This window comes from Nilaparvata lugens, chromosome 1 (assembly GCF_014356525.2).
Source record: "Nilaparvata lugens isolate BPH chromosome 1, ASM1435652v1, whole genome shotgun sequence".
Lineage (NCBI taxonomy): Eukaryota > Metazoa > Arthropoda > Insecta > Hemiptera > Delphacidae > Nilaparvata > Nilaparvata lugens.
In genome coordinates, this window is record NC_052504.1 from 58,594,707 (window position 1) to 58,615,379 (window position 20,673).

Sequence of the window (20,673 nt, forward strand, 5' to 3'; positions counted from 1 at the left end):
TCATTGTATAGGCGCAGTCCAAATATTGGGAAGGAGTCTTTTCTCTTGTTGGTTCTGCAGCGAGGTATGTCAATGTCAAGTCTCCTCCTTGTAGCGTGCACATGACGATCAGCCCTCAGCACATGACTGCCCTCGGTGTCCTTAACATGCAACAGACTCAACAGTATGTACTGGTTGAAGACCGTAAGGATGCCCAGGTCAATGAAGATAGGCCTACAGTGCTCACGATGCCCTCCTGAGGTGATCACTCGAAGTGCTTTCTTCTGGAGCATCAGCACACTCTTGCAGCCCGCTGCATGCCCCCACAGCAGAAGTCCATACAGCAGATGGGAATGGAAAAGGGCAAAGTATACCATCACCATATCTTTCCTGCTGAGAAGGGCTCTGAGTCTACGCAGAAAGTAGATTACTCGTGCCAGCCTGGTGCAAACTCCATCAATATGGCCAGCCCATGTCAATTTTGAGTCAATGACAAATCCCAGGAGTTTCACCACTGATTTATGGGCAGAGTCAGCAAGGCTGCGAAGTCCACAAACCAGTTGCTGAGTCTTCCCCTCATTCAAGCAGAGTCTGTTTCTCTCAAACCACTGCTTGGCATCGTCAAAAACTTGCTGAGCCTGCAAGCCAGCTTGTTCAACCGTCCGCCCCCTAGAGTAAATTGTGGTGTCATCCGCAAACATCAGCACCGGTCCAAGAAGCCCAAGATCATTGATCATGACCAGGAAGAGTAGTGGGCCCATCACCGATCCCTGTGGCACACCATGATCCACCTGCATAGGCTGTGAGAGAGCACCTCCAATGGATATGATCTGCTTCCTTCCAGTCAAGTAGGATCTGAGGGTCACAAGCACCTCACCACCCAGTCCATACCCAGCAAGCTTCTCAAGAAGAATTCCATGAGGCACGCAATCAAATGCCTTACTCAGATCAGCAAGGACCAGGTGAACAAGATCTCTCTCCTCAAAGGCTTTAACAATAAAATCAATCATCTCTGAGACAGCTGTAAACGTAGACCTTCCACTTCTAAAGCCATGCTGTGCGTCAGAAAAAAGATTATTCCTCTCGAAGTGGAACACAAGTTGCTCCTTCATTAGGACCTCAAACACCTCACCCAATACAGGAATGATTGATATAGGTCTATAGTTGTTCATAGACTCAGGGTCACCCTTTTTGAAGACTGGAATCGTGCGGGATAACTTCAGGACATCAGGAAAACAGCCATGTCGCATACAGACATTGAGCACATGAGACAGGGGAAGAGCAATCCCATCCGCAACACACTTCAGCACACCAACTGTAACTCCATGGACGTCAGGACTGTGGGAGTTCTTGAAGCCGCGAATAACACGAACAACATCCGCAGGTCTGACCTCCTTCCACCGTTCTAACTTCACTCGGTTGTTATTGTAACCAGGAGCATTGTATCTCACATCATTCATGGAAGCAACTATCTTTTCCACCTCACCAATAAAAAAGCTGTTGAATTCATCCGGTGTAGCTTTACATTTAGGTCTCGAACAATCTTTGGAGATCTGGTTTATGAGGTCCCAGGCAGCTTTACATGGGTTTCCTGCAGATTCAATTTTTGACATGTTGGCCGCCCTTTTAGCAGCATCAACCTCAGCTCGATAAATGCTCTTTGCTCTCAGGTACTGGTTGCGGAGATGAAGTCTGCCCCCCTCATCATCAATGAGCCCCATCCTTGCATGGAGAGCAACAATCAAATTTCTGATTTGTGCCAGCCTTGGTGTGTACCAGGATTTGTCATTGAGAATCTTTACAGACTTTCCATGATTCCTTGCAAATTTCCTGGAAGTTCTGGCTTTTAAAGGAAAATGACTGTTGAACACATCCATAAAAGACTCAAAGAAAACACCAAATGCGTTCTCTGGCTGATAACAGTTCAGAACATTGCTCCAGTCAACACCATCAACAGCAGCCTTGAAGAGAGGCAGTCGGTCTGCCCTGATAGTACGATATGTGATTGGTCCAGTATCGGGGCTGCCCAGCTCCAGAATCACTCACCAGCCCCAGGTGCAATAGAATGTCCCTCTTGGTTTTGTCATTAAGGGGTAACCTATCTCTAAAGCTGCCATTTCTCACATAGATACTAGCTATTTTTTCAATCTTAAAAGAATTAGGTGTCTATCAATTTGCAATTAAATATACTATAACAAGTCTTTTGACAGCTGTGTAAATAACCGAGGATCTCCGGACAGTTTGTGAATTATATCTCTGGTATGTTCCTTACCCAGGAAAAATGCCTTGAAATATTATAGTCCAGTCAAATGGTCGTTTTTCAGGAAACATTCCCGAAAGAATTTTTCTGGACGGTTCTATATGTATTTTGCGGCGCTGAATTCGAATCTGAAATTTGCTGACACGCCAGAGGGCGGCTTCACTCCCAAAACCGGTGTGTTAATGGGAAGGATATATTTTATATTCTTCTAAAAGAATCTACAATTATTTGTTGAAACACCGCCGATTTATGAAGTTACATCACATTATTATATTATCGTTATTCCAATTGCATCCAAACTTTATTCTCATTGATTAATTATTATTTATACTTTGTAAAATTCGTTGAATAACTAGCATTATCGTCATTTAATGTAAATTAGTGTATAAGCCAGTAAATATTGTAACACACAAAAATAAAGAAATCTAATCTAAAAAAAACCCAAAATGTAGGCCTTTTTTCAATTTTCCCATTTAATCTCATAAACCTTGAGTTTTTCAAGAAAAATCATTCTTGACAAAATTAAAGAGAATAAAATTCCCAATAGATTGAGTGGTCGCGCATAATTTTACCATTTTTGGTTCCGGAACTACGAATAGGAGTATATTTAAAAGGGGTATTTTTTAAGGGGTTTTCAAAATTATGCAAACCTACCACTCCTACCCTATACAACTCGGATATTTTCCTAGAATAGATGAAAAACCACACACATCACGTGAAAGAACAATTCATTATAAATTTGAAAATTCCTTAGGAATCCTGTTCATAATGAATTGTTCTTTCACGTGATGTGTGGTTTTTCATCTATTCTAGGAAAATATCCAAGTTTTATAGGGTACGGTATGAGTGGTAGGTTTGTATAATTTTGAAAACCCCTTAAAAAATACCCCTTTTCTGAAAATTTGTAGCCTCGGAAACAAAAATGGTAGAATCATGCGCGACCACTTAATTTTTTGGAAATTTTATTCTCTTTAATTTTATCAAAAATGATTTTTTTTGAGAAACTTAAGGTTTACGAGATTAAATGAGAAAATTTAAAAAAGTCCGAAATTTTGGGGGTAAAGCCGCCCTCTGATGTGTCAGCAAATTTCAGATTCAAATTCAGCGCTCCAAAATACATATAGAACCGTCAAGAAAAATTCTTTCGGCGCTGTTTCCTGAAAAAACGACCATTTGATTGGACTATTAGTAGGGAGTTCGGGAACACTCTGTATATCATCCTATACTAAACTGGTTCAATATTATTTACTAAAAAAAGCCTGAATATATGGGATTTAACTTCTACTCATAACCTTGATAGAGGATTGACTTAGAAATGACTGACAGTTGGGGAAAGTTCAATTTTTTTTAATATTATCGCCAAAGAATAAATAACATTTATTTTCCCCATGTTGTGGAATGACTTATTAATAAAATTGCAAGCTGGTCTTATTGAGTTTCTTTCAAATATTTACTGTGAATATTCTATTCATCCTACTAATTGAAGCTGCTAAGAAAATGTTTGAGAAAGTAATTGACTTAATATTGAAGTTAGAGTTTCTAGCTTTTTCAATTCTTTGTAATTGACAAAATGTCGGGTAGGCTACCTTTGAAACCCTCTAAATCACTTGTTTGGATTTTCTCAATACTCATTGGAAATAATCTTATGCCTTAATTAAACTCATCTTCGTCAAGTCCAGCTTTCGAATGATATTCTGTTCTATTCTACTGAAAGAGGGTCTGCATTTGTTATCATCAGGGCGTTCACACATTAATTTGTAGTCAGTCAATGGGTGAACTGAAAAAGTGACTGATGTTATTCTCTATCTGCCCAGCAGAGCAGAAATTCATTGAAAAGCAGAGTTTTCTTCCATGTACCCTACCTACTTGTAATATGCCCTCAATTTGAGTTATGAGCATTCGCTCCACATTATATTGACAATATAAAATGTGAATGACCAGCATTTTTCCACTGCCAACCAGTGGAAACCAATGTAATGACTGCTGTCAACCTATATTATTCATTAACATTTAAAGTCTAGTGACTATATACATTGGTACTATCTTGTAATAGCTGTTCGGCTATCTATCCAGTTTTGGCAAAACGTTTGCACGGCATGCAGGAACCAGCTGTTTTGTAACTGTTCTTAATTTATCTAAAAAAAATCAGGTGTGGCGCACTCACGCAACTTTCCTTGCCGTTATGAAATTTGATCAACTGAAGCTAGTGTTCACGCGCATCTCATGTCTACTATTCAAAGATCTGAGCCAACTGGTGACAGGACAATAACGCTGGAGATACACGAGATCTGCTATCTCTTCATAGTGAATGATTTAATAGAATCAACAGTTGCCAACGGTTTGCAATTGAATAATCACATTTTCTCAAATTTCAAGCTTATTTTCAATTTTAGGTGAAAATGTTACTGGACATTAATTGTAGAGATTTTCATGCTCAATCTTTTCCACTCAAAATTTTTCGTTTAAATTATATCTGAGACCTGATAATTGGAAATCTAAAATCAAACTTTGCATAGATGGGGTGGAGCTCCTGAAATTTTTACAGATATGGGACTTGTGGCAGTTGATAGAGCTTATCAATGACTATTTTAGGTATAAATTTGATCAAAATCGTTGGAGCCATTTTCGAGAAAATCGCGAAAAACCCTGTTTTTGACAACATTTTCGCCATTTCAGCCGCCATCTTGAATTGCATTTAATCGAATTTGTTCGTGTCGGATCCTTATAGTGAAAGGACCTTAAGTTCCAAATTTCAAGTCATTCGGTTAATTGGGAGATGAGATATCGTGTACACAGACGCACATATACTCATATACACACACACACAAACCAATACCCAAAAACCACTTTTTTGGAGTCGGGGGACCTTGAAACGTATAGAAATTGGGGTACCTCAATTTTTTTCGGGAAGCATTACTTTCCTTACCTATGGTAATAGGGCAAGGAAAGAAAACCCGTATTTTTTTGTCCGTTGCCTAGTTTGACGGAATTGCGACAACTACGGATCAGAAATTCGAGGCTTTTAGGCACTCTGTAAAAGGCTCCAGTGCTAGAACCCATCTACTACTCATGCAGAGATCTAACATTTTTAGTGGAGAAATTAATTTTCATGATTTGAGTGATTAAATTTTGAGATAACTCCTGGTATGTAAATGTAGCCTAGTTCAATCAATAATCATCAATCATCCCTTAAAACGATTTTCAAGTACATTCTTGGCTAAACATGTTTTGGTTGCCTAGCAACCAGCCACTAGAACTGCTCTGATTGGTTCCTAGGCAGCCAAATCTTGGTGATTGCTTAGTTAAGAACGTTCTCAAGAATCCGTCATAAATACGGCTCTATGTAAAATACACCGCCGGAGTCAGATAATACTAATGATACAGAACCATAGAAAAACTATATATATATATAGACAGGATACACACGCCACGGATAGATTAAAAACACTTAAAAACTTACATTTAAACGAGAATTTTCGGGGAGCTGGGCCCCTCTTTGTCAATCAACCAGGAAGTGAAGTGGTGAGATTTGAACATTCAAATATATATATATATTATATATATATATATATATATATATATGTGTATATATATATATATATATATATATATATAATTGTATTCCTCTAGTTACTCCTATTAAGGTCCACGAATATACAATAATTTCACAGTAACACTTCACATACAATAATTTATAACATCTTAATAATATAGAAGGTTGTGATGTCAGATTAGGTACCGTAGCTCAGATCTATCGGATCATAACTATAAAATTTCATATGTAAAGTTGCAGAGTCAAAATCGAAATTAAAATAAATAGAATTCTGAAAGAAATTCAACAATGTGGAAATCCTGGTCCACAATTTGAGACCAAACTCAATTCTTTTATAAAGGGCTTCGGATGTGGATTGCATTGAGAAAGAAAAGAAGCACATTTAATAATAGTTTTCCTGGAAAACACCTGTTGGTGGTAGTAGTACTCAAATGGGCATCTAGCGCGAAAAAAACGTACATTGTGCAGATTAACTGGACAATTAAGATTATAGGACATCAATTAAGTTATAAGACTCATGATACCGTGTACATCATTTAAAAGGTCTTAAAACGAGCTAAACTTTTATACGAAACATTTTTCTCGAAAAACGGAAGCGTAAACTTTTATTATACAAAATATAAAATGATGAAGTGAAAATTTCCTAATTCTCTGGCTTTGTAAGGGAATAGATTCCTGAACAATAGATATACGATTGAATGCTATATGACACTAATAATTGTAGATCTTACAGTAATGTGTTGTGTACAGTTTCTTTACAATTGTAGATCTATGCATCCTAATGGATTAAATGAAAGTCAGATCGAAATCTTGATTTGGAGCCGAGATATACTTGTTTCAGGAAACCATTGCAGTTTGAACTTCGTGGGGTTGTCCGGGGTGGGGGGGGGAGAAACAAGCGGTGTGACGCAACCCTGAAAAAATTCAGCTTTCCCCTAATTTGTTATGCATCAATGTCTTTATTGACTGGCCAATTGGGAAGCTTATGATTGGTTGAGGATTTTCAAAGTGAAAATAATTTCAAATTTCGAAAGAAAATCGACACAAAAGATGTGAAGAAAGCTAAATATAAGAAAACAGCTAAAATGCTAAAAACTAGTTCAGTACCTACGGTACCAATATCAACTCTACAGTAGGCCTACCTTATGGGATGTAATCAATAAAAATAGGAGAGCTAGTATCAAAAGATGAGTTTTCAAATTAATCAACAATTTGAATAATAAAAAGCAGTAGGATTAAATGGGTTCTCAAATAAGATTTTAAAAGAATGTAAAGATGGACCCATCTCATTAATAATTCATTAGAACAGGGAATTTTCCCTGATGATCTGAAAGAAGAAAATATTTTACCAATTTTCAAGAGCGGTGATTCTGAATGAGTAGAAAATTATAGGCTCTACAGATGGAAATAAATTGGAAGTTGCATTAGATTTGTTCAAATGCTAATTAATCGATAATATATTATTAATAAACGAAAATCCCAATTAAATGCTGTAAATCACCTCAAAGCCTTCTGCTACTGCAAATGTTGGCAACATGGTAAACAGCTGGATGGAAATTCGATACACGGCATTTAATTGGGATTTTTGTTGATTTTAATAATTGGGATTTCAATAAATATTAATTATAGGCTCACATTAAATGTGATAAGTTCGTTGAAATGTTTAAAAAGTAGTTTTAAATTTTTTTCAAGTAGTTAGGACTACTCTTCTTATTGTAGCACCTCGAAGAAATTAAATCTATATGTGAACAGCATGGGTTCCAGAAATGAAAATAAACAATACGGTAACTATTAGGCCTTTGCATGTAAAGATTCGGGTGATAAGGCTGCTGCAATATTTCCCGATTTATCCAAAGCTTTTGATTGTGTGAAACATAAACATTATTAGAAATTCTAAAAACTGAAGTAGAACTAGAATGGGTTGAATCATATTTTATAGGTGGAATCCAGTGTGTTAAACTTACTAAGTTAATGAGGATAATTTGACAGTAGGCTTCATGTACAGTAACTCAGGACCTCCTAAATACCGGACCTGAGCATACAAACAAGATGGCCGCCGTAGTTGGTTGACTAACTTACTGCCATCAGCTATAGTGCGGTCCACGTTATAATGACAGTATTTGATCAACTTTGGTTTTGCTATACTAGTTTATCATTCGACAAAGCCGGTGGTACTATCCTTTTCTAGATCCACACCGATGCCAATTATGTTTTGACAGTTTAGAAATATAATTAATTAATGCAGAGAATCGGTATCGCTATTCTTCTATCTTTATCCACTGCCATTATAACGTGGACCTCACTATAGGTTTCAGCTCTCTCTAATAACTTATTACTGTTCAAAATTATTTCTTAGAATTTAAATAAGCTTCTTATTAAAGAAGTAATTATTTGATAAGGTAACTAGACTTTATTTATTCTCATTCACATAGCATTAAAGTGCATTCTCTTGCATGTAAATTTACATGCACATAGCTTATATTTATCGTTACTGTATTTTATTCTAGTCTAAAAATTCAATGTTCTCAATTTTCGCAACTTTGCTTGCTTGGGCAACTAATTATTATTCTTTATGTTGCAGTACCTAACTGTTTAGAAAAATATTGCCCAATACCTTCACACACATGATTTAATTGTGTTGTAAGAAGGCTGATTTGGAAAAATTGTAGGGAAGGCACCATCACATAGGTAGTTTTACTTTTTTTCTTAGAGCAGTCACACAAGAACCATCATCACACAAAAACTTGTCTTCTCTAATAATGTCTGATGCTCTAAAATGATTCATACACACATCCAAATTGTTAGTGACTTTTATAGTCTTCCCTACGGATACGCCTTGTCCACGTTTTCCTCAACTCTTTATCTTTGGGGAAAAGTAAATATTGTAACTCAGAGGGTTTTTCTATAATAGTTTGATTTACACCCAGGGACAACACAATTTCTAAGCATGTTCAATACTCATATACTCTTTCATACTCATTGTAGCATGTTGTATTATAAAGCTAAATGTTGAGTTGCTGATATTAAACAAAAAGTAATCTACGGTTGAATATTATAAAATTATTGTTGATTAAAACACTTTTGAACACTGAATACACTTCGAAAACTCAACACTCACTATTCATTTTGATTTCTTAAAACTTTACTGTTCACAATTTGAATTCATTCAACACTTTAACACTTTGAATACCGTACTAAAAAAACTAATTTGAATCTCCATTACATCTTAAATAATCAATTACCGTATAGAAAGATAATTGATCAATCATAAAACTCGCAAATATTATAAAGCCCGTGACAATTGTAAACAAACTTTTCTTAACTACAACTAAATACTAAAAACTGATGACAGAATATCAGTGTCAGCTGAGTCCACCAACTATCGGCGCCATTTTACCTAGATTTTCATACAGGCGCAGGTCTGGTATTTAGGAGGTCCTGAATAACTACTGTATATAGCCAAACGCTTTTGATTGGCTAGCTCGATCACGTGGTTATATAGTTCCCGAATCCCGCACATCTCAAACCGTTCCAAAGATATTCTCATTGAAAGCTACTACCAATAAATCATACAAAAATGCAAAAAAAGGAATTTCAATTTGTCTAGTTCCTGTTGTATATAGTGGACACAATACAATATATTCGAATAATATTTTTAATAGGTACCGTATATTTCTCATAATACCAACATATTGCCATTTAAAACCAGAACCATTTCTACCCCTCGACCCTACCCTTTTACCTTGAAACATTAAATTAAAACATAACCTTTAAAGTAATGTATTGTCGTGATAATTCAAAGAACTGTATTTTCAACTTCTTACTTGTTAAAGTTTCTCACGAAATGCTTAAAATAGGCACTACATGAACTGATATCGAGGAACTGGAATCCTCTCAAAAGTATGAGTGCAATGTAAAGCAGTGATTGATTGATTAAGCCCTGCTTTGCAATGAGTTTTGAAATACCTATGTACAAAATACTATTCATTTGCGAGATGTTTCACATTATAAAATATATTGTATTCTGTCAGATCAGTAAAAATGTATTATTATCAATGTCAAGTCAAATATTTACTACAACTGGATCTGAATACAGCTGCTATGTTGCCTGAGAACGTATTAAGAAGTTAGCATGAGTTTTCCATTTGGTCAGATAATGCAGCCTGGTTCGAAATGCTCAGATCATTTCATTGTTTTTTCACTCAAACTTATTACGGGAATATTTTTTATGATAGATTAATGTTGTGTTGAGATGTCTTTTACAAGTCTCCGAAAGACATGTCATGTTCTTCACAATCAAACAATGACAACTTTCTTTAGTTGATCACTACTCCAATAATAATTCATTAGTGAAACTCTTCAACACTATCTAACAATAATGCCATTCTATCATTCTAGAGTATTTCAAAAGGGATGGTGAATAATTTTACAAATTTAGTTATTAAAACAATAATTTATTTTCACTAACATCTTTAATCATTTAATAACTTAAATCACTGGATGATTTTTAAATATATTTTTATCAATTGAAAAATAACGATACAACTTAATGCAGAGATCACAGCCCAAGAAACTCTCTGAACTATTTACAAAGTTTTTCAACCAGATAAAAAAGAAAATAGAAGTATGGGTTTCATCCTCGACTATAACGTCACACAAAAACATCTACTGTTATAGGTACTTTTATCATTCTATATATTATCATATATATTTATAATATGTACATATGCGCCTCAATAATATGAAGCTATAATATTTTCATTTATTTATATATTTGTATAATATATAATATAATCTATATTTATTTGAGCAAACTGACATTAACTTATTGAAATATATTTACATTGGCTCCAAAATTTACAAATATTACATATATAGAAATAAATGAAATGTCCCTATGCTAGCTATTTATATAACCAAATATCCTTACTATCATAATATATTAACCTTACTCAATATACACAATAAAAGGGGGATGAGTTGCTTTTTTGGTCAAATGGTGTACATAATCAGTTCAAAATAAAATCAATAATTACTTCTAATAAAATTAATCATTATTCCAATATCTTTGTCAAACAATTCAACAACTATAAAATAAAATATTAATTTTTAAGCTTTTGTACTTCTTACATGGAAGTTTTTTTAAAATATTGCAATACAATCTATTTCTTGTACAATTTTTGTTTTCTTTTATGCGCCGGAATACCGGATTTTATTCAGTAAAATATATTTTGTAGATTTTATATTCGCATATATAATATTAGGTAAGACGTTAATATATTAGCAGCTTCGATGTAGTATTTTCAGATTCTATAAATTGGACTACAGTATAGAAAAACATGAATCCTAAATAGGAATGGGTATTTGATTTTGTTTTATTGCTCTTATTGGAGATAGTAGATGCTCATTAATTTTATTTCATTGTACTTATCCGAAAACACTTAGTGATAGTCATTAAAACCTAATTACAATAGTGACAATTCATAAATACTAGCTCGAATTCAAATTACTTGTGGAGAGGAGGAGATAGCGATAATCATTTTGTTTGAATCGTCAAGTGTTCATTGTGAGCAATATTATAAAAGTGCTTTGGCTCACTTGAAGATTGAGGAATGTCTTTAGTTCACACGCTGATAATCTTGGCTATACTTGTAATGCTATTCCTATAAACGTGACATCAGCGGGAGTCTGATAGTGTGAAATTAGTTGATGTTGAGTCTCGTCCGGTAAAGTGTCATAATCATGGTTTGGTTTGAGATGCAGCTACACAGTGGCGATGACGATGAGAAGATGGGCGATGTCAGCCACTCTGTGTAGCAGGTCTGGAGCTATCCTCGCCAGACTCTCGTTGGCAAAGTCGCAAGCCGGGAAGATGTGGACAACGTACGCTGCCTGCAAACAATACAAACAATACTTCTTCAACAATCCACTCTCAAACATGGGCTAATGATTATTTACTGATCTCAATAGAGTAAGCGAATGGAAATGATTTGCCTGTATAACAACACACTCAAGTTTCCACTCTATTCTAATTCATTATATTACCTTTATTAAAATTTCCATATCTATATAAATGGAAAAAGTTCACCACATAAGGAGAGAGCATACACCACTGTTTACGGGAGATTAGAAACATAATTTTCTACTTCAGTAGACTCAACCTACTATGACTCAACTTACAAAAACTGACTGTAAGCCACGAACTATGAAACTCGCGTACCTCATTTCTGTAATGTAAGCCTACGAAAGTATAAGGAGCAGCCAATTGTGTTTCAATTTCATCAAATTAGACTAGTGCTTATAGTTAAAAAATGATTAACTAATTCAATTGTTTTGTTGAAATTGGTTCTTTCTGTAACCTATATACAAATTAATAAAAACAATATAAAAACTTATAGTACCCTTTTATTAAAAACTTAAAAATATTTTGAAGTTTTTAATAGAAGGGTACTATAAGTTTTTATTTTGTTTTTATTAATTTGAATAAAGTAGCCCACATAAGTGAAGTGATTTTACTTATAAAAATTATATCAGATAAACATTATTTCATATTAGGTAAAATGGAATCAAAAGTTGAATCAGATTTTCAAACAATAAGAAGTTGAAATTCTAGAAATTATCGAAATGACAGTAAAACTACTGTAAAAACTCGGATAAATTGAATGAAATATTATTCCACTATCAAGTGATTCTTCATTAACAAGACCATATCATGATTATCACTTATCCCACTGGTATAGATTGTGGAGGAGGCGGAGATACCATAATACGGTTTAACATTCTACACATAATTCCTATCCTTGTTTCTCACCGATCTATCCTAGATTCTCATCGTGGTAGGCTACCATTATCCGCAATAACATAGTGGAGCGGAGAAGGTAGCTTGAAGCTTGAGTTTTATAATTCTTGTATTAGAATGGGCCAGAAGCTCAGAACATACTGCATCTCTGACTGAGTGTGCCACCATCTAAATACATACATTATTTTTAACCTTCGCCGCTCCGCTATGTTTTCAATACTAGTGTAAGATTCTACTAGTGTAATAGTAGATAGAAGTAATGAGAATAACAGAGTTCGGATTGATGAAATGTTCAAGTTATGAAGTTACCTGTTGCGAGCCGGGCACGGCAATGTTGACAATGCCAGCTGCCTGCTTCTGCTGCAGGTAGGTGATGAATCCACTCTGCAGATTGTTGGACTGCTGCAGCACATCCATGTGGTCTCGGCCGCACGGCAGCGCCAGCAGCATACAGTGCTCGTTGTCCATCTGAAATTATTCACATCATTTAGTATTATTGAAATTATAAGCTATAATCTATCAACAAGGAAAAACCTAGATTCAATAAGATTGCAATGTATTTCACCAAAAAGAAATACTTTTTGCATATTGAGATCAGGTTATCACTACAGCATACTAAATAATATCATAGAGAAAAGATAGCATAAGTAGATATCCTATGGTAAAGGTCGTTCATGTTCCAATTTTCAAGCCGATGTTTTGCAACTCAATCCGATTACTGTCTATTATTAATGTTTTGGCCGGGCGAGATTAAGAACGGCACAGAATGAGAGGCTACCAACGTCACATAGCTTCACGAAAAAAGTAGCAACTAGAACTATCGGCTTGCTAAAAGTAAAATTTGCAGCATAAACGCCCTATATCATGATATATCTCTATATGCTTTGTTTTCTCTATGATAATATTTAATTGAATTATTCATGAAATCAACACATAAGGAAATGTACCTTGGTAAAAATATATTCTCACCAAATTGAGGGTTTTGTGGTAGAGAGGACATAGAGTCCTAACTCTGCCTTTAAAAAAGGCAATTATTCAATTCAATTTTAAGTTTGTAGGGTTATTCAAATTAGTAGTAATTTTGGATTCTTTGAAGATTTTGAATTCCGATTATAAAAGCCAAAAAAAAACAAGATTAATAATTCATACAATTAACTTTCCAAAACTGATATAAGCTTAAAACATACATTATGATTTGGACCATGGAACTAAATGGACATAGGAAAGAAAGTTCGGAGCACAAGCAAACCTCTTTGTGTCCTTTCTTCAAGTAAAACAATTGTGCGTGGTGAAATAATAGTACTTTATCCAATTTTTACATTTAGAGTCTTTAGAGCACGAGTTACGTGAAAGCCAAGACAGTGGGCCATAAGAATAAAGTTGAGCATTTGCTTATACTTCTAAAATATTGAGCATTTGCTTAATTTTCTATGAATAAACGTGAGCAAAACCTTTTGCTCATGCTCATCAAAAAAATAATTTGAGCATTTGCTCAAAAGTAAAAGCTTTTGCTCAAAATTGTATGAATAAACTAGAGCATTTGCTCAACATTAGAAGCAAATACTTCAAAAAAGGTAAGTCTAGTCTAGAGCAGCTTATCACCTTTTGCTCATAGTAAAATGGCTCAACTAATTCGTATGAGGAAGAGGAAACTATACCAGATACGATCACAACCAATACCGTAGTTGAGAACTATAAAACTCTTTTTAGATTCAACCATGATATATATCACCATTATCCCTACAAAAGAATAAATACAAAAGATAGCTGTACCTGTTTTAAAGATAGCCATCATAAAATAGGAAATAGGCACTTAAGAAAATGAGAGTGTAGACGATTATAAGAAGGCTATTGATATAAGACAATGCTGAAGATTATTATAGAGATGACATTTTCTCACGCTATTATTTCAAAATTCTAAACTCAACTAACCTAAAACTCTATTCATAAATATAGAAAACAGAGCAGACGACGCAAACACAAGCAGTGCACCCTACTTGCATATTTAGCGCTTCCGTGAGCTATTAAAACAAATTAAGGTTACAAAAGCGAATCAGCTGATGAAAAATATTTAAAATATGTGAGCATTTGCTCCAGAGTTCAGGAGCATAAGGTAAAAGTATAAGGTAAAGCTTATTCATATAAAAATTAGCAAATGCTTTTGCTTCTACCTTTTGCTCATGAGCAAAACCTTATGCTCCATGCTTTTGCTCATGAGCATTTGCTCTTTTTTTTTCATTTGGGCCAATATTTTTTATTATAAAAGGGGAGTGTCTCAGATATTCGATATTTCAATTTGTCTAGTGTATGAACATAACCGGAAAGGTCCTGTTTAATTAGGTTTTAAATATAAAAGAAGATTAGGGTTTTGGCTTTTAAATGGCAATAATATGTTAATCTTATTTGAAATGAGTTCATAATTTTTTATAAGAAAGTCAAGAAACAAAAAGTTGGAATACTCGCACATTTGAGATATCTCACGAATGTTACCCGATTGAAGTTGCATTGTGAAAGCAACTGTATGCAACGGATTTGAAAATTACTGAACATAGAAATGACATCTGGTTTAAGAAGCAATTGTGATATGTTATAACATGGTCATGGATAAATATGAGAGCATTTGATAACGTACCTGCATTTTTCGTGCTACGCCCTCGACCTGAGTCTGTTCGAGCCGCATTCGCTGGGCGATCCTGAGCGGCGGAGTGGAGCCATCCGAGTTGCAGGGCAGGGAGTCGCGGGCCACGTGCGGGTTGCCAAACACAAAGTGCATCTGCACGGCGGCCTGGTCGTTCTTGAGGGCGAGCAGTCCCTGCCACATGACGGGGTAGCGCTGCAGCAGCATGAGCAGCGAGTCGGCCTGGGGCGGCACTTGGCTGGCGTGGGGCGGCGTAGCCGGTGGTCGGTGGCCGTGGGGCGGCTGCGAGGGGCGGTGCGCCGGGGGCGGCTGCTCGTAGTAGAGGTGGCGCGGCCCGTGCACGTACAGTGTTGCCACTTGTGGCGAGTCGGTGGTGCGGTCGTGTGGCGAGCCTCGCCGCAACTCCAGAGGCCCCGCCCCCGGGGGACTGCCTCCTGTCACCCGTGCTGCGTCCTCGCACTCCGCCTTCACTCCTAAAACACACAACCAACGCCATTTTACTTACTATGTTTGTATCTATAATACTTTATAATAAAGGAAAGAATTGGCTTATTCACGGGATTTACTACGGGATAGAAAATTCACGAATGACGAACTACTGGACTGTTTAGCTTGAAATGTAGCATATAGATTCTTGATTTACCGGGGATGGTTATAGGCCTATTTTGAATTCTTCAAGATTTCAGTAGGTCAAGTTTTTAATGAGACCCTTGCGAAGTACGGGTTACCTGCTAGTATTCAGTAGTATTCAATAAATGAATTTCATATACAAAAGAAATGTTATCCTCTCAAGAGAATGAGATTTTAAAATAAAATTTGAATCCGATAAGGAGATCTTTCAACAGAAATAATTTTCTTCGTGAATTCAAAAAGCTATAATATTAAAAAATGTGTGAAATAAAAACCACTGTACTGAATACAATACCTGACTGTATTGAATACAATAAGGAGATCTCTCAACAGAAACAATTTTGTTCATAGATTCAATAAGTATTATATTAGAAAATTGGATGAAATAAGACTATAGAATTGATTCAAAAAAATGTATCAGTAGAGAAGCAGACTTGAATGAAAGCCTGTTGTGCCTTATAACTATTATTGATTATTTTAATCGGGCGAGTAGATTTTCTCCATTTACTCCAAACCAATTTTATAAACCTGCCTAGAAAGTAAAATTTAAACTTTTTATTACAATTTATTTTAATAATTAACTATTCAATTAGAAAATTGGATGAAATATAAAGCATAGACTACATTCAGACAATTACGTTCATTACGGTATTATAGGAGCAGAATCGAATGGAATCCTATTGTGCCTTCCAACTAACATACTTAACATAATTGATTTTAAATCATTGATTTAATAGATCCGTTTAAAAAGTAAATATTTGTGATTTTCTGAAGACCTGGCAATAAATAAGACAATGAGACAGGATATGCTCATGTTTTTCAATAAGAGGGTCCATACATCAAAGCACAAAATGTAAATAGATCATTTTTGTAAAGTACCTAATTCATATTCTTATTCATTTAAATCCTCAGAGATGTAATACGTGAAAGATTCATGTTTAAGAGATAATAAATCTTTCAGTACTGTATGTAACATTGTATAATACATTCAAAAATTGGTCTGCATCCATCCATTAGATTTCATGAATTACCTTAAAAGTAAACAAGAATCATTCTCTGAAAACCATAAATATTTAAACTACCGTACATAATTTACAGCACAAAATCATGTCTTTATTTCCGCTCTACCCTTTATTGAATGGAACTCTGATTATTAGAATAAGCTAGAAAAGTAGTAGGATAATTGATTATTAGAATCAATTTTTGATTGTTTAGAAGACAGAAAAAGTAGTAGGATCGTATTTGTGAATGAGAGACGACTAAGCCAACATGAACTGGACTCACCTGGCGTGAATTGGTAAGCTGCAGCCGCTGGCAGAGCCATGGCTGCTTCCCTGAGGTATTGCTGGTACATAAGCTGTGAGTGAACGTAGTGAGCTGGCTGGATGTAATTCACGTGCTGCACCACCTCACCCTAAACACAAACAAAACACACTAATTAGACTCTACTTTCAATATTGTACAACATTTTTGGAGTAGGCTTTCATATCGACAGACAGAAAGAACAGCCTATGGACAAATAATAGAAATTGAACAAGAGTGACAACTGGTTTACCCCAATTTCGACATATTTTCAATAATAATGATTTTTATTTGAAAAAAAAACCAAAACACTAAAGCAGAATACAGCATAAAATGCAACTGAATATGTCCATCTCGAGGTAAATATTATTATTATATTTAATCATTCTTTGGTGTGAGACGGAGTCAACATACAATAATACAATAGTATTCATAATAATACAATAATAGTCATACATACAATAATGTAATTATTAAATATGATCAACTTGAGTTAATAATTATTATTATTATATTTAGGCTAATCATTGTTCAGTGTGATATAGTCAGCCAGTTAACACTTTGCCGATGGTGCTTCAATGCAAGCATGCCACTTTATTGACTAGGTACTGATTGAGAATCAAGATTTTATTTGTATGTTTGAGCAACCCATCTTAAAGAGTAATTTCTCTGTTCCAACTCCAAAGTTGTTTGAAAGCTTTGGAAAATGTTCACAAGAACCGACAATTGTTACAATATTACCAATAATTCCCCATTATTTACTTGAATTCTATTCACATATAAAGCCGTGTCCACACTGAACAAATGTACGACAAACATGTTTGTTGAAACAGTTTGGGTAAATTTTATTATGTTTGACAAACAATGTTTGCCCGTGGCCAGTGTGGACGCCTCACCAATCAAAATATTTGTAAGTGGGGAGAACAGGTATTATGTTTTACAGCTGTCAGCACTGAAAATGTTTCGAAAAACAGAATTTTTTTTTGTTTGACAAACAAAGATTGTCCAAACATTTTTAAATGAGCTCCTGACAAACATGTTTGCCGAACATGTATATCGAACATTAGTTCAGTGTGGACACGGCTTAATAATTCAAGTCTAAATACTTTTTCGTGTAAAAGAAAGGTGACTACTGTACAGTTCGTGAATTCAAATTTTATTCGAATTCTATTTACAAAGAATAAGATAAAAATGAACCCAACAATCCAAGAGTATCAATGCAAGAAATGTGACTACATGTTTTCGATGGGTAAAGGGAAATTAAGTGTTAATTGAAGATAGTTGTGGCTAACCTGAGCAGGCGCAGGGTGCTGATGCGCGGGAGGGGGACTCTGACTCTGGCGAGGCCACTGAGGATTCGGAAGTAGTTCAGCCACCACCCCGTGCTTCGCGACGACACCACAGCACAGCACAGTTAGTAAGCAAGCAGACACAAGCCAAACCAAACAACCCATGTTAGCAATCATCCACACCCACATCATCAAATATGCATCAAATACGTTATTGTTGAGTAAAATAATTTTTCATAAACTAAATTAATTCATAAATGAACTTCAACATTTTCATAGATAATACACGTTGTACAATTTGAATCCAATTCACGAAATGATCAAATTTAATTATTCAAGATGAATCAATAGCTTGACAGAGTAAAAAGTGAGAAATCCTATAAATATAAAACATTAGAAAATGGCAACAATATATAATCAGGAAAAGTAAAATACTAGTAAAACTGATGTATTAGATAGTTTTTCGGGCAAATGAAATAAGCAGTGTGTGCTATAGTTTACTAGCTTATGTGTACCTGTTTGCATGCTGTTATTGACGTATTTGAGTTTGATAATATTCTTCATCCACAGCTTATTAATTCAAGTAAAGAAAACTCATCAACAATACCACATGAGTGGTGCAAGATACTAATGTTTGTACTACACAAGAAAAGAGATTCCAATGAGCCTAGCAACTATAGGATTATTGCCCTAATTAATACAATTGTGAAAATTCTTACAAGAATAGTTGAGATCCGTTTGTCGTTGTGGGCGGAAAATAGCGGTGCTCTTCAGGAGACAAAGTGGGTTTAGAAAAGATCGAGGCTGCATTGATAACATCTTCGTCTTACACTCAATACTATTTCAAAATGTAGAATTCCGACATAAGACTATCTATGCATTATTTGTGGACTATGAAGCCGCATTCGATGGAGTACCTCATTATGATCTCTGTTACAAGTTGGGAAGGGTGGGAGTGAGTGGTAAGATTATAAGATTCCTTAGTCAGCTTTACAGAAAGGCAGAGCTGGTCCATATGAATGTATCTATCCCAGTAGGTGGAGGCGTTTTACAGGGGGATTCTATCAGCCCACTTCTCTTCTCTTTCTATATTTCAGACATAGAACATTACTTTAGAGAGAAAGGTTTATCTGGCATACCTATAGATGATTCCACTGATATTCTAATTCTCTTGTACGCGGATGACATTGTCATCCTTGCAGACAGTCCTTCCGACATGAGAAACAAAATAAAATGCTTGGAGGATTACTGTGAAAGTCTGAAATTGAGGGTCAACATTTCCAAGACCAAGAATATTCCACTTCATAAAGGAAGGTTGAGAAAAAACAGACCTTTCTATTATAAGGGCGATGAAATAGAGGTCTGCAATACATATAAATACTTGGGCGTGGAGTTTAGCTCTTCAGGTCGTTTCAATGTACACTGCCATAGCCACCTCTAATACAAGGCCGCGGCCTACGATATTGCAACGTCGCAGTGTAGGCCTAGAATTTAATACATGATTGGTGGAAAATATTTTTTTAAATACCAGCTGATCTTTTTCAACAATCATGTATTAGATTCTAGGCCTACACTGCGGCGTTGCAATATCGTAGGCCGGGGCCTTGTATTAGAGGTGGCTATGACACTGCTAATCTATAATAACCAAATCCAAAGGTGTCAGCGAAGTAATGCTACAGGTTTTGAGAAACGCTCGTTCGGATTCTTGGGATAGCAAGATAAAATTGTTTGAAGCAGTAGTTCTTCCGACGGCGGTGTATGGGGCGGAAGTATGGGGCTTGGCCTGTGCTGAGCAAGTAGAGAAAGTTCAACTCTGGTTTTTCAAAAGACTATTTTTTTAGGCTCACATACACCGAGCTGGGTATTACGTTTGGAGACAGGAAGAGTAAAAATAGTTCATTTAATCATCTTCAAAATTTTAACATGGTTGATAAAAATATTAAACATGCCAGAAGACCAAATATTTGCATTAGAAAACTTATAATTTTGTTGGGATGTCAGTTCTATTAAAACAGAAATAGTCTCAACTGGGTGAATTTGGTAAAGAATCAATTAGATTTAGCCTCTTTCAATACTTTGAACCAACAAGGAAATTTGGTAGCATCACTTAGTAGGATGAAATGGGATATTGTAAGTAGGCATGGTTTAGCATTGTACGAAGCAGACAAACAGGAAGCATTTAATTCAATTTCTTACCCATTTTACAAGGTTATAAATCCCAAT

At 35.4% G+C, this 20,673-nt stretch overlaps 1 protein-coding gene across 9 annotated transcripts in view; it reads right to left on the reverse strand.

The window, feature by feature from the left end:
• Window positions 1–10,225: 10,225 nt before the first annotated feature.
• The window catches only part of LOC111052521 (protein split ends), a 151,588-nt gene continuing 141,140 nt past the window's right edge, over window positions 10,226–20,673 (reverse strand). For 7 of the 9 annotated variants that reach the window (XM_039438144.1, XM_039438139.1, XM_039438137.1 and 4 more), the window contains 5 exons: window positions 18,454–18,546; window positions 17,144–17,273; window positions 15,224–15,702; window positions 12,901–13,059; window positions 10,226–11,684 (listed from right to left, as the gene is read on the reverse strand). In XM_039438144.1, the coding sequence (XP_039294078.1) occupies window positions 11,556–11,684; window positions 12,901–13,059; window positions 15,224–15,702; window positions 17,144–17,273; window positions 18,454–18,546 (990 nt within the window). In that variant the 3' untranslated portion in view covers window positions 10,226–11,555. The remainder of the gene's footprint in view (window positions 11,685–12,900; window positions 13,060–15,223; window positions 15,703–17,143; window positions 17,274–18,453; window positions 18,547–20,673) is intronic. The other 2 variants (XM_039438159.1, XM_039438152.1) reach the window with 1 other exon arrangement.